At 41.6% G+C, this 18,180-nt stretch overlaps 1 protein-coding gene across 1 annotated transcript; it reads right to left on the reverse strand.

Annotated features, from left to right (window-relative positions):
* Nucleotides 1–6,179: 6,179 nt before the first annotated feature.
* On the reverse strand, nt 6,180–17,233 carry LOC127556216 (cytochrome P450 2A13-like). Its single transcript, XM_051989235.1, has 9 exons — nt 16,997–17,233; nt 15,299–15,461; nt 14,210–14,359; nt 13,103–13,263; nt 12,511–12,687; nt 11,201–11,342; nt 10,766–10,953; nt 8,371–8,512; nt 6,180–6,453 (listed from the first exon to the last, which is right to left on the reverse strand). Exons 1-9 carry the CDS (start codon nt 17,174–17,176, stop codon nt 6,269–6,271), a joined length of 1,488 nt encoding a protein of 495 aa, XP_051845195.1. The 5' UTR covers nt 17,177–17,233; the 3' UTR covers nt 6,180–6,268.
* Between the last annotated feature and the right edge of the window lie 947 nt (nt 17,234–18,180).

An 18,180-nucleotide genomic window follows, 5' to 3' on the forward strand; every position in this document is an offset into this window, starting at 1 on the left:
CTTTGAGTCGAGCTTTGTCCCCAGTTTAAATATCCTATTATAATTACATCATTACAGTATACCGAGTATGTGTGAATTAGAGAACCATTACATCACCATGCTAAGTACTAAGTATATATGTGAACTAGAGAACAATCATCTCATCAATTCCACTGAGTTAACATCTTGTTCCAAATATATTTCTCCAGAGTTCCACCCTCTACATCTGCCACTTTCTTTTGTTTTAGAATACAGGTGGTCATGCCCTCCTGAGTTCTCAGGAAAAGAGATAAAAACACCAAAACAAAAGAAGGTGATCATGCCCTTCCTGACTTCTCAGGAAGGGAGGTAAAAACACCAAAAAAAAGATGATCATGTCCTCCCTGGTTTCTCAGGGAGGTGAGAACACCAAACTAGATATTGTTAGCACGTTTTCTCTGGACTGAAGGGTCTTACTTGAAACAAGTACATAAATCCATCAGCATGGGAGGTATTACACAAGCATAGTGATATAACACAGACTGGTAGTGATGTAACAAACAACATGAATCAACATGAGGAATTATACATGTCCATAAGTCCTAGAAGGAGGGTATATAAATAACAATCACACATAAACCTCCTTCAGCAGTCAAGAGGTACTCCAAAACCAATCTATTGTCCATTACTTCATGTGTTAGGGAATCAACGATTCCTGTAATTTTTGAAGTCCTGCAATAGTCTTGTTATCAACTTTTGTTGTTCATTGGCACATGTAGTCAGAGATGGAACCATCTGATGTTTCTTGGATCTTTTCCTTTGTTTCAAGGGTTTTGTCCTTTTCTGTCTCTCTCTGATGGACAAGGCAAATATGGCTTGTTGGCATCCATCTGATTCCTTCTCTATCTGTAGAAATACAAGCAAACTCTCTCCCCCAAGCAGTTAACCTATCTGGTCCCTTCCATTCACTACTTTCTGGATCTCTCCACATCACCAATGTGATTATCTTAAGATAGTGGAGCTGCTCATACTGGACATTGCCCTTCTGGTGGTTTATAAAACCTGTCTCCTGGAGCCAGTGTATCTTTATCAAAAATCAAAAAATTAATGGTATAGAGAGCTAAATTTAAAAGTTCTCTAGGGTTACCTGTGGCTCCCCCTTTTTTTTATTTTTGGAGGAGCATCTTGATGTCTCTGTTTCTCCTCTCTACTATTGCCTGTCCTTGAGGATTAAAAGGTATGCCAGTGGTATGTAAAATCTGATACTGTGCACAAAAGTATGCAAAATGTTTAAAATATATGCAGGTCCAATATTGTTTTTATTGCTTGTGGCACACCCATTATTGTGAAAGCTTGTATAAGGAATTCAGTGACCACTCGGGCTTTCTCTTTTGCTGCTGGTATTGCAAAAATAAATCCTGAAAAGGTTTCTACTACAACATGGATAAAAGACAGACAGACAAAAAATTTATAATGTGTCACATACATTTGTCAAATTGCATTGGGTCTCAAACCATAAGGGTTCTTCCATGGAGGGAGTGTAGGAGCGTGGAAAGGGAAGCAAGCCGTACGGGTTTTTATTATGTTCCTCTTTTGTTATCCCAAATTGCAAGTGTAAAGCTCAAGCAGCCTGATGATATTTAGAATGAGATTTTTGGGCTGCCTGAAATAAAGGAGTATTGGCCAACATGGTTGGAAGGCTATCTGCCTTTGAATTTCCACAAAAAAATAGGACCTGGAAATCCACTATGAGAATGGATATGCAAGATATAAATCTTTCCTGGATGCTTTCTCACTTGCTCTTGAAGTTCCTTTTAAAGGAACTGATAAATATTGGAAGCTACAAATTTTATTTGGGCTATGGCAAGTCTTTGTACAACACCTACTGAATAGGCTGAATCAGATATTATATTTATATCTCTTGGATAATAAGTAAGAGCTGGCATAATTGCATCCAATTCATTCTGCTGAGTAGATTGAAAAAGAGTTCTGACAATTCTTTTTATAGTTAAGTCATGAAAGTGTAAATAAGCTGTGAAAGTAAGAAGCACCACACCCCTTAAGTTCATCAGCACTGTTTCTTGTCCAATTCCCCATGATTTTTAGCTGCTTTGTTAGAATTTGTGGGATTCTTTAAAGCCAATTGTATTATTTTGTACATAAGGAATGTTTCTTCAGGAATTGAATCAGGACCCACAGCTTCAAAATCAATTAGTTGCTCTCCCACTAGTTCCCACATATCTGGCTCTAATTTTCCCTTCCTTAGAGAACCAAGGAGACATGCACTCTAATATATTTATGAGAACATTGATCTGTTTCCATGTTGTCAACAAACCTTGCTTCTTTGATTTATTTATCTTAAAACTGCCTGTTCAGATCCTTTGACCAGTTATTATTAGGAAATAACTTATATTCTGTTTATTCTGTAAAAATTTCTCCCAATTTTCTAATTTTCTTTGCACTGGTTTTGTTTGTGCAGAATCTGTTTTTCTCAATAATATTTTATATATGTAAAGATAGTTTTCAACAACAGTTGTTCATTTCCCACTCTACTATAAAGGCTCTTTTATGGGATATAATTTAACCTCATCTACCTCTCTCTTTCCCCTTCTTCCGAAAGTTCTTTTTGTTCACCCCTTATTAAGTGCTACTCTCGCACTCAACTAACTCTAATCTATCCTAGTTCCTAGGTCTAATCAGAGAAGCTCTGGCAAATATTACAAAATTTACCTCTGTTCTGAGATCTCTGGAATCCTCCAGCCGCTATCTCATATGGACCCAGTTTGAGCACAACAGAGCACTCGAGAGTTTTGGCAGACAAGCTTAGACTTTATTCACGTGGTCTACATCTTACTCTATGACCTCCTGCACTCTTAGTATCTCTCCCCAAGCTGAGCTCCAGGTGGAAAAGAGAGTGGCAAGTCCTTCCTCCTCTGAGCTTATATAGGGTCTATGAAGCACAAGCACAAGCCAATAGATGATGGAGATTACATCCTGAACTTGATGTGAGATCAGAATAATTAGGATTCCTGCTGTGGCTGGAGGTCCCACCCATGAAGGAAATCCCTATGTACTCATAGCCAATCTGGGACCTTGAGACCAATGGCCTACTTACATCCTAATTACACTTGCCTGACCTTTCTAATGGACCCTTACAACCCCTTGATTTTATATTTAAAAGTAATCAACTCAGTTGAGAGAACCGGGACTTCTCTTAGAATTTGCCAGTAGGATCAAAGTCTAGCTTTGTGTTGTGGGTTAGAGATCTCATTTCTTTGTGCTGAAACCCTATAAAAATATTTGTCCCATCCTTTTTTTTATTTCCTAAGCAGAAAACAATAGAGCTAGGACCACAAATCGGAGTTGCAGGAGAATAGAGTGTAATGCTGTGAAGGAGCTGCCTTGGGATAAGTCTTATTTATATTTATATAACTTGTTTATACATATACATTTACTTGCTTCCCCCCATCCCAATGGATTGTGAGCTCCTTGAGGGAAGGAACTATCTGTTGCCTCTTTTTTGTATTCCTTTTGCTTAACATAGTGATGATAGATAGTAGGTGTTGTTTGTTGATTAATTGCCTGAGGTAGGTGGCAGATGCATGTACTGTCCCACCAAGAGATGGCAGCCTGGTTAAAGGCACCTCCAATGATCAAGTAGTAAGAGTTATTGAATCCAGCTATATATAGAGAGAAGGAGAGGTCCTAAGTAGTACCGGGAACTCCAGCAATCTGCAATTTGAGAGTTCCAGAATTCAAGTTTCTGGAGAGAAGGAAAATATTTGATAAGATCAGCCTTTTGGAGTCTTACTTGCATTCCAAAAGTTTTTATAGGTCTCTAATCTTATGGAATTACCCTCAGAACTTTAACTCACCACAGAAGGAAAATGAGTTTGCAGTTGTCAGAAAGGTAAACTTCCCATTGGATTTTTGCTGATTGAATTACAATAATAACAAAAGTTAAGATCCCCTCCTCTTAGGCTTTGACTTTTCCTGCTGTTCCAGCCCTGAGGCTGGTCCCTGAGTGGTTCTTGAGACTGGCACTCACTGTATCTGACCTTTTTTCATTACAGTTATAAACACTACAAAATAATGCTGTGACCCTGGAGGACTATACAAGGACCAGTAGGAGAAGTAGGACACATTAGACATGATGAAAAATGGTTTTGATCAGTTAGGAGCTAATTTGAATCTTTTATGTTTTTTTGTATATTATATGGAGTGAAATAGATTCTGTCCTATACTGGGTTTGTATTTTTACATTGAGTGCTTATGCAGGGACTGGGAACTCTTTCTCCACAACCATGAGCTCTATAGAAGGTATATTCTGATGTTTCCAAAAAAATTCTAATGGAGGCAAGATGAGTCACAGAGAATAACTTCCTTGGAGGAGCCCCCAAGATTGGACTCAGTCTATATAAGCCCAGAAATTTCGATGTTGGGTCACATGTTATGCTATTAAATGTGGTGTCAAGAAGTAAATATAATGCTCCAGGAGGAGTCTGACTGAGGCAGAGTACAAATTATCTTGCCTCTGATTTTGAATGCTAAAACTGCTGTGACATCCTGCTGATTTATTTGGAGCTTGCCCTAATCTCCTTAGATCATTTCCACATAAACTATTGTGTGAACATTTTTCTGTTCACATGGAACTATTTTTTAAACAGTGCAGGGGTTGATATTTTTTCCCATTTAAATATTGCTTGTTATGGATTCATCCTGAAATTTCAATCAGTGTTTTGTGAATCCCAACTAGTTAGAGTTACTAAGTTTAGGGACCTCTGAGGTCACTGAATCCAATTTTCTCCTTTTACAGATGAGGAACCTAAAACTCAAAGAGGGGAAGTGACTTAAAAATCCAGAAAGTTAGCAAGTGTCAGAGGGAGCTTTGAAACTTTGGTATTTCAGACATCATTCCCTATGTTCAACTCTGCCTCTAATCCAGAACTGAGTCTACCTAACTTCTCTCTTATCTGGTCCACCTTTTTTTCCCTCATATTCTTCCCTATTTGGAATCATCCCCTCATCCCTTCTGCTGCTTTGTGCTACCTGACTGCTCCAGGCAATCTCTTCCCCTCTCAATTTCATTTTCCTGTCTATATAATGTTAAGGATCATGCCTAGGTGAAGGGACAGTCAATTTCTCTGAGAGCCTCCACAGCTGTGGATCATAATAGCTGAAAGAGTTGCAAAGCAGCGTTTACTGACACAGATGTTGCTTGTGGATTGGGAATGAAATAAATTGGAGTCAGAGGGAAGAGGAGAGAGGTCAGACAATGCAATGGCCTCTCAGTGGAGAGGTCAGAGAAAGCAACTGCCTCTCAGTCTCCTTGTATCATCATCATCCTCTCACAGGAAGAGATCCATTCTACAGGTCTGAGTTAGACCTCCAGCAGCCACTGGCAGGTAGCTCCTGTATCACAACAGTATAACAGGAGGGTTCAGTCATTATGAGTTTTGTTTTGTTTTAAAAATAATACTTATAGACAAACTTTCTCTCAAAAGAATCTCCTCTTTAGTTGGAGAGCTACAGAAAAACATCCACAAATCCTGGATTTGTGACAGAGAAATAGATAGTCATAGAGAGATAGATGAGGGAAAGAGATGTAGAAAAGAAGAGAGATAAAGATATAGACAGAGGCAGACATTTGTGGATCAAAAGACAAAGAGAAAAGAGCAAAGGAATAAAAAGATGGAGACAGATAGATACCTAGAAAAGGACATGGAGATAGAGACAAGCTAAGGTAGAAGTGGCCATAAGGGGCAATATGGTGCAAGGCCAATTTTTCATTTGTGAACCAAGTCTTCAGAGCCACTTCCAGTTCTGCCCTTGACTCTGTGTTTCTTGGCATAAGTAATGGGAAAGCATCAAAATAAGAATCAAGGGATTTAGACCTAGAAGAGACCTCAAGGGCCCACTACAAACCCCATCATAATTTCAGTAAAGAAAGGAAGTGACTTTTCCAAAATCACACAGCTGATAAATGTCAGAGGTAAGATATGAATGCAGATACTTTGATTCCAAAACCAATTTTTTTTCAGTTGCGCCTCATCAGGGTAAAACCTAGACTGCAACTGCTTCTCTATGTGGGATCTGGGGATAAGTGTCTCTCCCTTTGGGAGCTTCAGTCACCTCAACTGTAACCTGAGGATACTGGAATCAATGAGCTCAGAACCACTTAGTCTCAGCTACCAAGAGTCCAACTAAATAGCAAAGAGAGCTTCTGGGGGTTCAGACTTTATTAGTACATCCTCAAGCCAGGACTCCTGTGGGCTCCTTCTGTTTCTGTTGTGGCTGCCTGAGCTCAGCCTCATCCTCGGGGCAGAAATGACATGGTGTAGGTGGGGGGGATGGTAGCAAAGCCCACCATCTGGGGGGAGATATCGATGGCTTCGGTTGGAAGTGGAGACTGGAAGTGGAAATTCTGCAGGATGGTGGTGAGGAAGAGGAAGAGCTCCATTCTGGCCAGGCCTTCACCAAAACAGTAGCGTTTGCCTGAGGAGTCAAGAGGCAGAACTAGTCAGGATGGGGAAGGCCCTTAGAACAGGAACTGTCATCCCTGGGAGGGTTCTTAGAACGGAGAACGTCAAACTTTGGAGGATGCTAGATGGTAAAGTGAAATAATAGTTTTCTGGGCCTGCAGTCAGGAAGAATTAACTTCAATTCCTCTTTTGACATTTAATATCTATGTCTTGCTTGGTAAATCATTTAATCTCTCAAAGCTTCTGTTTCCTCATCCATAAAATAAAAGGGTTGAACTTGATAGTCCAAAAGGTCCCTTCAGGGTATAAATATGTGATCCCATAGGATACAAAATGTCAGATTTGAGAGGGAATTTAGAAAAAGCAAAACATGTATAAGTCTTGTGCCAGACAAGACTTTGTTAGGAGGTACTCATCTGTAGAAAATGTAAATTCTGGATACTTCTTACTTTATCAAATTCTTCTTGTTAATCAGTTTCTATGGTTTTTATTGTTTTTAGGACCACAGGTGTTATCAATGGCTACTAAATTTTGATGTTCTAGTTCATTGCCCCATAGCCCCACCCCAGATATAGGTCTGTCTAGACCCCAGTTTCTTAAACCATAATTTGCAATCCCTTATGGAGTCTTGTAACTGAATGTGGGGGATATTGAAATTGTGGTTTATTATGAGTAAATGTTTTCATAACCTAAATAAAATGTTCATATTAAATTTCTCAGGCAATAAGGGTCATGAATGGAAAATGTTTAAGAAGCCCTCAGATCATGTGTTATCAGAGTGTAGAAAAGCCCTTGGAATATAGAGTTGCTTTTCTCATCACATCTCCTATACCTTCTCAGCAGAGGCCATGGACTTCTTTGAAGAAAAAAATGGAAGCTATCCTATATGAGATTTCTATTCCAATTTATGGTACACCTCAAAAGCCTCCTACATCATCTCCTATTATTCCTGTCTTTGCTCTATGGTCTATCAAAACTGTTGTCTTCCTCCTTCCAATTCCTTTGATCCCAGCCCTCCCAATCTCATAGAATTCTCCATCTGGAGTTGTACTTTCCAAACAAATTGGCCTATTTACTGTTCCAAATTGATCACTCAACTTTCATCTAAAAAGCTCCTTACCTGGAATACTCTCCTTGCTCATCCCTGCTTTTAGAATCCTTCATTTCCTTCAGAATGAGCTCCATACCACCTCAACAGCAAGCTGCTCCTGATTCTGTTTGTTGCCAGTGTTCTCCATTTGCAAATTATCTTGTAATTACTTCTCTACTTAAACTTGGTTCCCTCCAATAGAATGTAAAATCCTTGCACACAGATACTGTTTTTCCTTGTTTGCACCCCCATCTCAAAAGTACTTATTAAACTGAATGCTAGAATTGAGAAGGACGTAAAACATCATCTAGTCCAACCTCCTCACTTTACAAATGAGGAAACTGAGGTAGAGAAAAGAAGGGACTTGACCAAAATTAGAGACTTATAGATGATGTCATCTAAGATGATAGATGCTGAGCTGAAAGGGACCTCAGAGACCCTTGAGTCCCAGGCCTGAATTTCACTGATAAGGAAGCTGAGGGCCAGGGAGGATGAAGTGATTTGTACAAGGTCACCCAGGTAGGAAGCTTTAGAGATAGCACTTGATCAAAGAACTCCGACTTCAGGTTCAGGATTCGTTCTAGTGTATGTGCTTCTTCCTTAAGGAAGGAGGGACTCTAAGATTTGGGGGGTTATATGTTCTGGAACCCTTAGCCCCATAAGGACAGTCTCTCTAGAACCATCCCACCTACCTACTCACCCACTCACCCTCAAGGGAAATTGATAAATTCAGCAGGATGAATTGTAGACTGAAGGAAAGGAAGGGTTCACCAGGCTCAAGTCACACTGATTGGGACTAGGGATAAGAATGGGGGAGCTGGAGGGGAAGAGAATGCTCACCAATGGAGAAGGGGACAAAACCATCATTCTTCTTGAACTGGCCCTTTTCATCCAGGAAGTGCTGGGGGTTGAAGGTTTCGGGGCAGGCAAAGAAGTTTTGATCTCTCAATACTGAGCCCAGCATGGGATAAACTTCTGTGCCCTAGAATTGGAAGTGAGAGAGGACAAAAGAAATGGCAGATGAAGTGCAGAGATGAAGACAGAAGAAGAGGAGAGAAAGGAAAGGGAGAGGGAGAAGGAGAAGGAAAAAGAAAGAGAGAGAGAAGGAGAGGGAGAGGGAAGGGGAAGAGGAAAGAGAAGAGGAAGGAAGAGGGGAGACAGAAGGAAAGGGAAAGATAAAAGAGAGGGAAGGAGAGGGGGGAGAAACAGAAGAGAGAGAGGAGGAGGAAAACAGAGGGAAGGGAGAGAGGAGGAGGGAAACAGAAACAGAGAGAGAAAATATATTTCACATCTGAGAAGACAGGGTTGTACAGGAGAATGAGAACTAGTTTTAGAGGCAGAAAGAGCCGAGTTCAAGTTGTCTCCAACAAATTCTAGCCATGTGACCCTGGGCAAATTACTTAATGTTAAAACTATAATTTGCAGAAAAGGTGCCAACCTGCATCCTTAGAGCAGTTCCCTTTTCCTGGGCAATCATGGGTCCAGCCCTTTTCCTTATATTATATATACAATTATATGGGTACATTTTTCTTTTTTTCTTTGCCCTGATAGAAAGGTCCTTGTGCGCAGGTTTTATCTTTGTCTTTGTATTTCCATCATCAATTCCCAATGCCTAGTAAGCCCATAATACATGTTAGTGATTGATTGGTTGGCACATTTTAGTTGAATGTAGTCTGTGTAGTCTGTGAATCTATACTTCTAAAGCTAGTGCTCAAAAGCCCCCACTGGTACACTTACCTTTATAAGTCAACCAGTAGACATAGCTAAAAAATGTTTACTGAAATATCATTCCACTTTCCTTAGTTCAGTTGATGTAATCAGAGAAGGGAATTTTTTTCCACTTCATTTCTCCTTTAGATGTGAAAATATTGGTTCATTTTATTTGAAAGGAAGCTTGCCCTTCACTGACAGAATAGCTATGCCCTTAGTAGACTATGAAAATGGAACTTTTTTGGTTTCCTTTGTTTTGGGACACATGGGAAAATAGTTTCAAGTAGTGTGACCTCTGGCAGTCTAGAAGAGAACCAGCAAGGAAAGAACCCAAGTATTGAGAGAGTGTACTTGCTTTTCCACCCTTTCCCTTGTTTGAGGGTAAATAGAGGAGGGGGAAAATGAGAGGGAATTGCCTCCTTCTCCCTACTGTACTATTGGCTTATTTGCATCAGAACTAATGACTGAGTGAAAGCAGAGAGAACGAAAATGAATCTTCAAAGGTGGAAGCTAAATTAAGCTTCAGAGACAAGCAAGCCCAGGGATCCATTTCAGAGACTGACTCAGTATACCCTGTGACTAAGAGATAAAGGAGGAGAGAAAGGATCTTAGGACCCAGAACTGTGAATTGCTCGGGCCCCACCCATTCTCTAAGCATATGCATCTCTTCAGGCACACACTAAATGCATAGTCACTTTTTCTACGGACAGCTGGGAGAACTCGCCCCTGGTTTATGTGGAGCAAGATTAATGCATTATTTTTATGATATTTCAGTAAACATTTTTTAGCTATGTCTACTGGTTGACTTATAAAGGTAAGTGTACCAGTGGGGGCTTTTGAGCATTAGTTTTAGAAGTATAGATTCACAGACTACACTGAACACCAGGATAGCAGCTGTTCTGTAGAGACCTAACATATAAGGTCAAGTTGACAAGGTTGCCCAAAGAGAATGCTCATACTAATGATAGCTTTAAGGCTAGTAAAATATTTTTCATACATTATTTCTTTGAAGCTTTACAACATGATTGTTGTCATCCCAATTTTGCTGATGAGGACATTGACACTCACTGAGATCAAAGAGATCAAATGATCTGACTAGCGTTACTGAATAAGATAAAATGAAAAGGAAAGAGAAAAGAGAGGAAGGGACAGAGACAAAAATCAAGAAAGGGAGAGAGAAGTGAAGGAAGAGAAATGGGGTAAGGAGAGAGGGAGAGAGAAGGAATGGGAGGAAAAGAGCTAAATTAAAAGCCCATCAGAGAGGAAAGGCTGGAAGAAGAGCATAGGGAAAGACTACGTGCTTGAGGAAGACAAATTAGGAGGATTTTCTAGGGAAAAGAAAAATAGGAAGGTCCTAAGGGTCCTAGAGTAGGATAAAGGATACTTAATAGTAATAATAATGGGTGAATACTGAAAGGTGAGGATGATAGATGAAGATTCAGAGCATGAAATAGATGGAGACATTTCTCAGGTAAAAAGATGGTGGTATGAAGCTGGGAGAACTGGGAGAGTGAGAGACTCCTACCTTGGGAATAAGGTAGCCCCGAAAGTTGGTGTCTTTGGTGACCCGCCGGGCCAAACCCATGGGGAGCATGTTGCCAAACCTCTGGATCTCATGGATGACGGCCTCTGTGTACGGCATCTTGGCTTTGTCCTCAAATTTGGGTGATCGGTTCCGCCCAATCACCTGATCGATTTCCTCATAGATTTTGGCTGTGGTTAATAGAGGAGGAGGGGGATGAACCCTAAAAAAGTTCCAGTGAACAGATGGAGTTTGGAGATGGAGGAATGAAGGGCCAAGGAATGAAGAAGATAACCTGTTTCAGAAATGTATGATATGTGAGTGTGTGTGTGTGTGTGTGTGAAGCACATGGGAGATGAGGAAATGGAAGGAAAAGTTTATGGTTAGCTCCCAAAGTTCCAAAGAACTTCTAAGTAGATTAGGGGAGGTAGGGCTTACCTTCCACCTCTGGATGCTTCAGTAGAAGAATGAAGCCATAGCGAAGAGTTGTACTAACAGTCTCTGTGCCAGCGAAAAACAGGTTTAGGGTGGTCATGATCAGGTTCCTCATGAAGAATTCGGTGTTGGGATTTTTCTTTTCCTGGGTTTGAGTGGGGAGAGAAGTAGAGGCTTAGGGTCCCCAAATCCAGCCCATTCACATTCTCTTCCTCTTTTCTGCCCATGCCAGTATAATTTCCTTGAGCCCCAATAATGTGAAGGGGTGAAGGAGGAAATCCATTATTGGCCCCTGATGAACCTGGAACATCTCAATTCAAAGGGACCCAAAAAGATATCTAATCTCTGCAGAATTCAGATAATCAGAGATTTGGAAAGGACTGTTAAATTATATCACTCTCATGAGGAAGTTAAGGCACTTAAATGTTGGGAGCTGTCCAGAGTAATATAGCTAGTAAGAGTCTGAGGTGGGATTTGAAACCAAGTATACTTAATGCCCAGTACAGTAAACTGCCTTCCAGAACCAGGGGGGTAGAGCTGGGAGAGACTCCAACAGCTAGAGAAACTCCACCTTGAGCTTCCTGACAAGTGGTAGTCCAGCCTCTGCTTGAAGAGCCCCAAAGAGGGGGAATTTGCCAGTTCTCCAGGTAACCCACTTCACTTTTGATAGTTCTCGCTGTTAGAAAGTCTTCTCCCTGGCAGCAAACCTGAATTCCTTCCTTTACCATTTCTCCTTTTGCTTCTGCCCTTGAGGACCACGTATGATAAATTTAATAACCTCCATCCTACATTTTATAGATGAAAATGGAAAGACTCAGAGAGAAAAACATCTTCCAAGGTTCTATGCAGAAAGCCAGACAGAGCTGCTGGGACTAAAATATAAAGTTCCTGAGCACCTTCTACCTCTAAACCTAGTTTGTAATTGGCTGCAGGGAGTATGGGGGATAGGGAATCCCTATTGGTGTTTCTTGGTGATGGCCTTGTTTTCTCAAGTCTCTCTTTCTGCATCTATCTCCATGTCTTTCTGTCCATCTCTCCATTTTTGTAATTCGGTGTCCCCCTTCTCTGCATCTCACCTTATCCACTTTATCCACAGCCATGCTGTATCAGTCAAGAGCCTTGCCTCAGGAAGACTGAAGCTTGCCATCTAATTATCTGCTAGAGCTGCCTGCTCTTGTCTGAGATCTACTGCTTGCTATCTGTGAATCCCATTTCCCACTATCCAGAGATTCTCCCAGAGATCCATAACGCCCTCAGTCTGAGCTCTCAATCCATCGCCTTCATTTTCACCTACCCACTGGGTCAGTAAATACCTCCTGCATCTTGATCAGGAACGAGTCAATGAAGTTCCGGGGGGAGTTAGGGTCCAGGGTGGCTTGGTTCTGCCGGACCTTCTCAGTGATGAAGGCCTCCAGTCCTTTTAATTCCTTGAATGCTTGCTGCTGGGGTCCTGGCAGATGCTGCATCACTCCAGAGAACATCTCGTATAGCTGGAGGAGGACACAGAACAAGTCATGGAGTACAGGGTGATGAAGTGACTACTTGGGAAGGCTAGCGACAGAAGAATATCAGAATGGGTGATGAGGGCTAAGGGTATGTAGTAGGGACTAGAATGAGTGGTCAGGACAGGGCACAGAATCAGATTGGTAAATGTCAGTTAGGATGAAAGATAGGCATATGACCCATCTTCATGATGGAGCACAGGATCAAATGAGGAATGAGCAGGACATGGTAGATTGACACAAGAATGGGGAAAGAAGGTCAGACTGAAGAAGGAAGTCAAGATGGACACAAAGTTAAGTTGGGAATAGCAGGGTCAGATTGAGGAATAGAATATGGAAGATTGAGGACAAAGATGGAAGCTGAGACCCAATTGGATAGAAGAAAATGTCTTGGACGAGTCACCTGTCCCATGGATGTGGCTGTGAACTGGAAGCTCCCCAACACCATACGCAACAGGGCCAGGAACTGTTTGTCCTCATATTCAAAGCGATCACCAAAGACAATGGAGTTGATGACATTGGAGACCGTGCGGCTCAGGAAGAAGGTGGGATCGATGGCTACTCCTGTGGTCCAACCAGGTCAACAGAGACAGAGAGGTAGTGGTCAAATGATGAAGAGAGAAGACTGAAGCTGGTAGTTTATGATTAAAAAAAAAAGGACAAAGGCAGAGAGAGAGGAAGAAAGAAGAAGCAGAGAAAAGAAAGGAACAAAGACACCAAGAGATGCAGGGAGGAAGCTTTAGAAATAGCATAAAAGGGAACTGGGAGAAGAAATAACAAAGTTATATAGAAAGTGGATAGAAGCAAAGATAGGGAGAGAAAGAGATGGTGATTCAGTTTCTAACTCTCATAGTCTCCTGCAAAGGACAGTCAATATCCCTATCCCCAAATTCCATAAAGCAGGGAGATTGAATGCTAGAAGCTTTTCTTATTCCTTCTGTCCTGGGCTCTCAGGAACGGCCTGATGCATGAAATAAACTCTTTGTTTAGGAAGAAGAAGGAGTATTTTTACAGGCACTCATTCAGATTGAGGTAGCATAGGGAATGAACAATATCATGCTCATTTTACAGAGAGGGAAACTGAGTCCCACAGAAGGTAGGTGACTTTCTCAGGTAACAAATGGTACAGTTGGAATCCATGCCCGGGTCTCCTCATTCTAAGTTCAGTGCCCTTTCCATGATATCAGGCTGCCTCCCCTTACATAGCGTGTGAGTTGAAAGAGATCTTTGACCAATTAATCCATTACTTTTATTTTACAGATGGAAAATGAGGCTCATAGAAATGAGGTTGCATATTCCAAATCACAAAGCAAGTAAATGGAGGAACTCAATTGAGAGCTCAGGTTCTCTGACTCCAAATTCAAGACTTTTTATGGCACCCAAATCTAAAGATCAACTAGATATAAGTCACAGGACAATGGGGAGAAAGGACAGCTGTCAAGTTGGTGGGAAACAATGTAGTTGAGGTTGACCTTATCCAAGGTTCTGAAATCTTCTTGGGTCCACTCACCTTTTGTATCTCGCAAAGCCTCAACGAGGAAGCTGGCCTCTTCTTGGATACGCTCCTCAATGCCCCTCTTGCCCATGCCGAAGTCCCTGAGGGTGGTGATGGAGAATCGCCGCAGCTGCCGGGCCCTCTCTCCATTACTGAAAACCACACCTGGTCATCCAGGGCGAGCCAAGGAGTAAAAGAGAAACCAGGAGAAGTGAGCATAAGGAGAGGTGGAGACAGAAAGGGAGGAAGTGGAAAGACGGGGAAAAAGAGAGAAATGGCAAGGGAGGCAGAAGGGGGCAGAGATTTAGAGACAAGAAAAGAAGAGATGGAGAGAAAGATCATAAAACAAATAGTCACAGAGAGGTGAATATAGGGAGACAAAGAGGGAAAAAGAAGCAAAGGAAAGATGGGAAATTGGACATAATACAATGAGATTTAGAATAAGACTGGGCAGATTGGGAAAGACAAAAAAGGGGAGATGAAGAGAGAGGAAGGAAATGGGAAGGCAGTAAAGGGCAAGGCTATAAAGGAAATATGGAAAGCCAAGGAGAAAGAGGCAGAAATGGGAGGATAGAGGGAAATAGAAAAGGATGGAGGGAAACCTAGAAATATGGGAGATATAGAAAGACTATGAGAGTCAGAGAAACAGGGAAAGATAGGGAAATAGGAAGAGACACTAAGAATTACATGGAAAGACTGGAGAGATAATATAGGGAAAGAAAGAGAAATGGAGAGATAGGAGATGGTGATACAATAAGAGACAAAAAGATGCAAAGATAAAGAGAGATAGAGGAAAGGGAAAAAGCAGAAAGATTCAATAAAGAGGTAGAGAAATGAGAGCCAAGAATTGGCAGAAGAGATGGAGGGATAGTAAGAGACAAAGAAAAACTAAAAGACATAAGAAATAGAAAGAAAGGTGAAGAGAAATGGGGAGACAGACATGGAAAAACAAAGAAAGAAATAGAGACATATAAGGAGGCAATGATAGGATAAGCGAACAGAGAGGACTGAAGATGGTAGAAACCCTGGCAGGTAGCCTAAAAGGCCACACTGACCTGGAAAGATTTGTCTGTGGGTGTATAAGGGTCCTCCCCAGACACTCACCAAATTCTTCAAGTAGCCAACTGAAGGTGGCTTGCTCCCCCCGACCAGAGAACTCTTCTGCTTGGTCAACCAGTGCTTCCTTCACAGCCTCATAGCCCGTCAGGACTATGACAGTCCTGGGCCCCAGATGCACTGTAAATACGGGACCATATTTTTCCCCAATCTGGAGGGGAGGCAAAAGTCAGAATAACCAGAGCCTCATGGTTTTCTCCTTTGCTCTCTCCACTGAAAGAAAGCTTCTCACCCATCATCTCTCAGCAGCTTTTAGAAACTTTCTAGTTATAACTTAGTCATCAGTAACAAAGAGATATTTCCAACATAAAAAGGACAGAGTCCTGCAAATCCCTGTTATAATCATTTATTTTTAAACAAATAAATTATATATACATTAAACAAATAAATGAAATTAAATATAATTGTATAAAATGTTTTTATACATATATATGTATATATTTGTATGTCTATGTAAGTCACAAAAACTTAATGAATTCCATGGCTAGGGGAGAGAGAGCACATCTGATGCTGCCTTTTCATTCCCATTTTCTGCCAAGAGATTTCCTTACCATCTCTGTTATTTCCATCTTCCACCCTCTCTCCTGGGGTCTCTCTCTCAGGGTAACTCTCCAACTTTCTTGGCCTTTTCTCCACCATTTCCCCAAATCCCTGTTATAGCCCAGCTGTGATTATCCCTCTCCACCCAAAAAAAAAAAAAAAAAAAGCTTCTCTGCTTTTCTTGGAACCTCTTTCCCATAAGATCATAAAATTTAGACTTTAGAGGCCATCTAGCCCAATCTGGTCATGTTGCAGAAAGGAAAACTGGGGATTAAAGAGAGGAAAGAACTTTTGAATCAGTAGTGAGAAGCAGAGACTTTTTTTCTTCCTCCATCTCTCTTCTCTGACCCTCCCAGAGTCCCCTCCAGCACCCTGGAACTTGCTTCATATCTTTCTGCCTCTGAACCTTTGTTGCTTGTGTTTCTCTCTCACTGTACATCTCTGAGTCTCTCTCTCTCTGTCTCTGTCTCTCTCTGTGTTTCTATGTCTCTCTGTCTCTGTCTCTGTCTCTGTCTCTCTCCTTCCCTCTTTCCCTCCCTCCCTTTCCCTCTCTCTCTCTCTCTCTCTCTCTCTCTCTCTCTCTCTCTCTCTCTCTCTCCTCTCTCTCTCTCTCCTTCCCTTTCTCTCCCTCCCTCCCCCCCCCCCTTTCTCTCTTTCTCTCTGGGGTTATGTGTTTTTCTATCTCTGCTTTTTTTCCCCTCTAATTTGTCTCTGTTCCACTGCCCTTTTGACTGTCATTTTTTTTGTCTGTTTCTCTATTTCTGAGTTTCTTTATTTGCTCTCTGCGATTCTGTCTCTGTCACTATTACTGTGTGTGTGTGTGTCTGCCTGTTAATTAGTCTTTGGTTTTCACTGCCTCTATTTCTCTGAGTGTCTTTGCTTGTAGGTCTATCTCTCCCTTTGCCCTGTAGGTCTCATGCTATTCCTCTCTCTGTCTCTGTCTCTATCTCTGTCTCTGTCTCTCTCTGTGTGTCTATCTGTCTGTCTCTCTGTCTCTGTCTCTGTTTGTCTCTCTCTCTCTGGCTCTGTCTTTGCTTTCTCTCCCTTTGCTCCTTGTGCCTCCCTGTGAGTCTCTCTCATGCTATTTCTCTGTCTCCTTCCCTCCATGTTCTCCTTGTCTCCAGCCCCCTTCCCCAGCCTCGGTACCTTCATGAGGGAATCATACATCTTTTGGGTGTTGAGTTGCAGGTAGTTGCCGATGAAAGGGAGGGGGGTGGGTCCAGGGGGAAGCCTGCTTCGGATCTTCCTTTGTCTCCAAACAGAATGTATCAACAGGATAGAGAGGCAAAAGAATAATGCCCCTAGCAGCAGCCCAGAGGCCAGCATGGTGGAAATGAGAGAAGCGTGACTGCAGTTCTCTGAGATTTGGACAAGTGCTAAGTCTAGTTAAACTTTCCCTGTCTTTTATGCTTTAGCATTTGGGGTGGTACTTGGCGTCAGTCCCAGATTCCTTATATAACATTCTCCATCCCAAACCATTCCTCCCTTAGTTCTGGGACTAGCCAAACCTGAAGGCTAAAGAAGGGGAGAGAAATCAAGTGCAATAAAGGCTCAGAGATTTGAAGATTCCAGAATGTAAAAGAAGTAATGGAGGAGCTTTCAAGGGGTGCCATGGTCCAGAGATAGAGGGGTTTCAGAACATGATTGTGAATGTTTGGGAGGGGATCTTAAGGCTCTAGGAGCTGCCTTGGAACTTAGAAACAAGATCAGGGGAATTTCTGAATGTAGAGATGAAAATTTTGGAGGACTAATTAGGAAGCCTCAGAATTAGGCCTGGGAGGGCAAGATGTCTTAAGACTTGAAGGTGAAGCTGTAGGAGCCAAAGAGAGCATCCCGAGTAGATCCTGTGAAGCATGGGATCCAGTACCTGTTGTTAGCCAAATAATCCTTTAAACACAATCTTCACAACAAACCAAGAACTGATCCAAATATGAAACAAATAAATCTCTAATCTAAACCCTCCTGTGGGAGCCATTTATACTTGATCTAATTAGGAAGCTATGGAGGGTAAAGAGGGGGTCTCAATTATTAAGCTTTAGGATTGTTTTGAGATTCTCTAACTTCATTTTTGTTCTTTTCTTTTAAAATTGTAATTTTTTTAAAATAATAGGTTTAATCATTATCCACAAATAGAAACACCTCTGACCTCTTAATTTTGAAGATGAAGAAATTGAGAGATGAAGGTCAGCCAGTCAGCCAGCTGCTGAACTGGATTTTGCTGGGTTTTTGGAGAGGCACTTGGGATTAAGTGACTTGCTAGAGTTACACAGCTGATAAGTGGTAAATGAAGACTTGACCCCAGGGCCAGGGCTCTATCCACTGAACCATCT

Source organism: Antechinus flavipes, chromosome 3, assembly GCF_016432865.1.
Source record: "Antechinus flavipes isolate AdamAnt ecotype Samford, QLD, Australia chromosome 3, AdamAnt_v2, whole genome shotgun sequence".
NCBI lineage: Eukaryota > Metazoa > Chordata > Mammalia > Dasyuromorphia > Dasyuridae > Antechinus > Antechinus flavipes.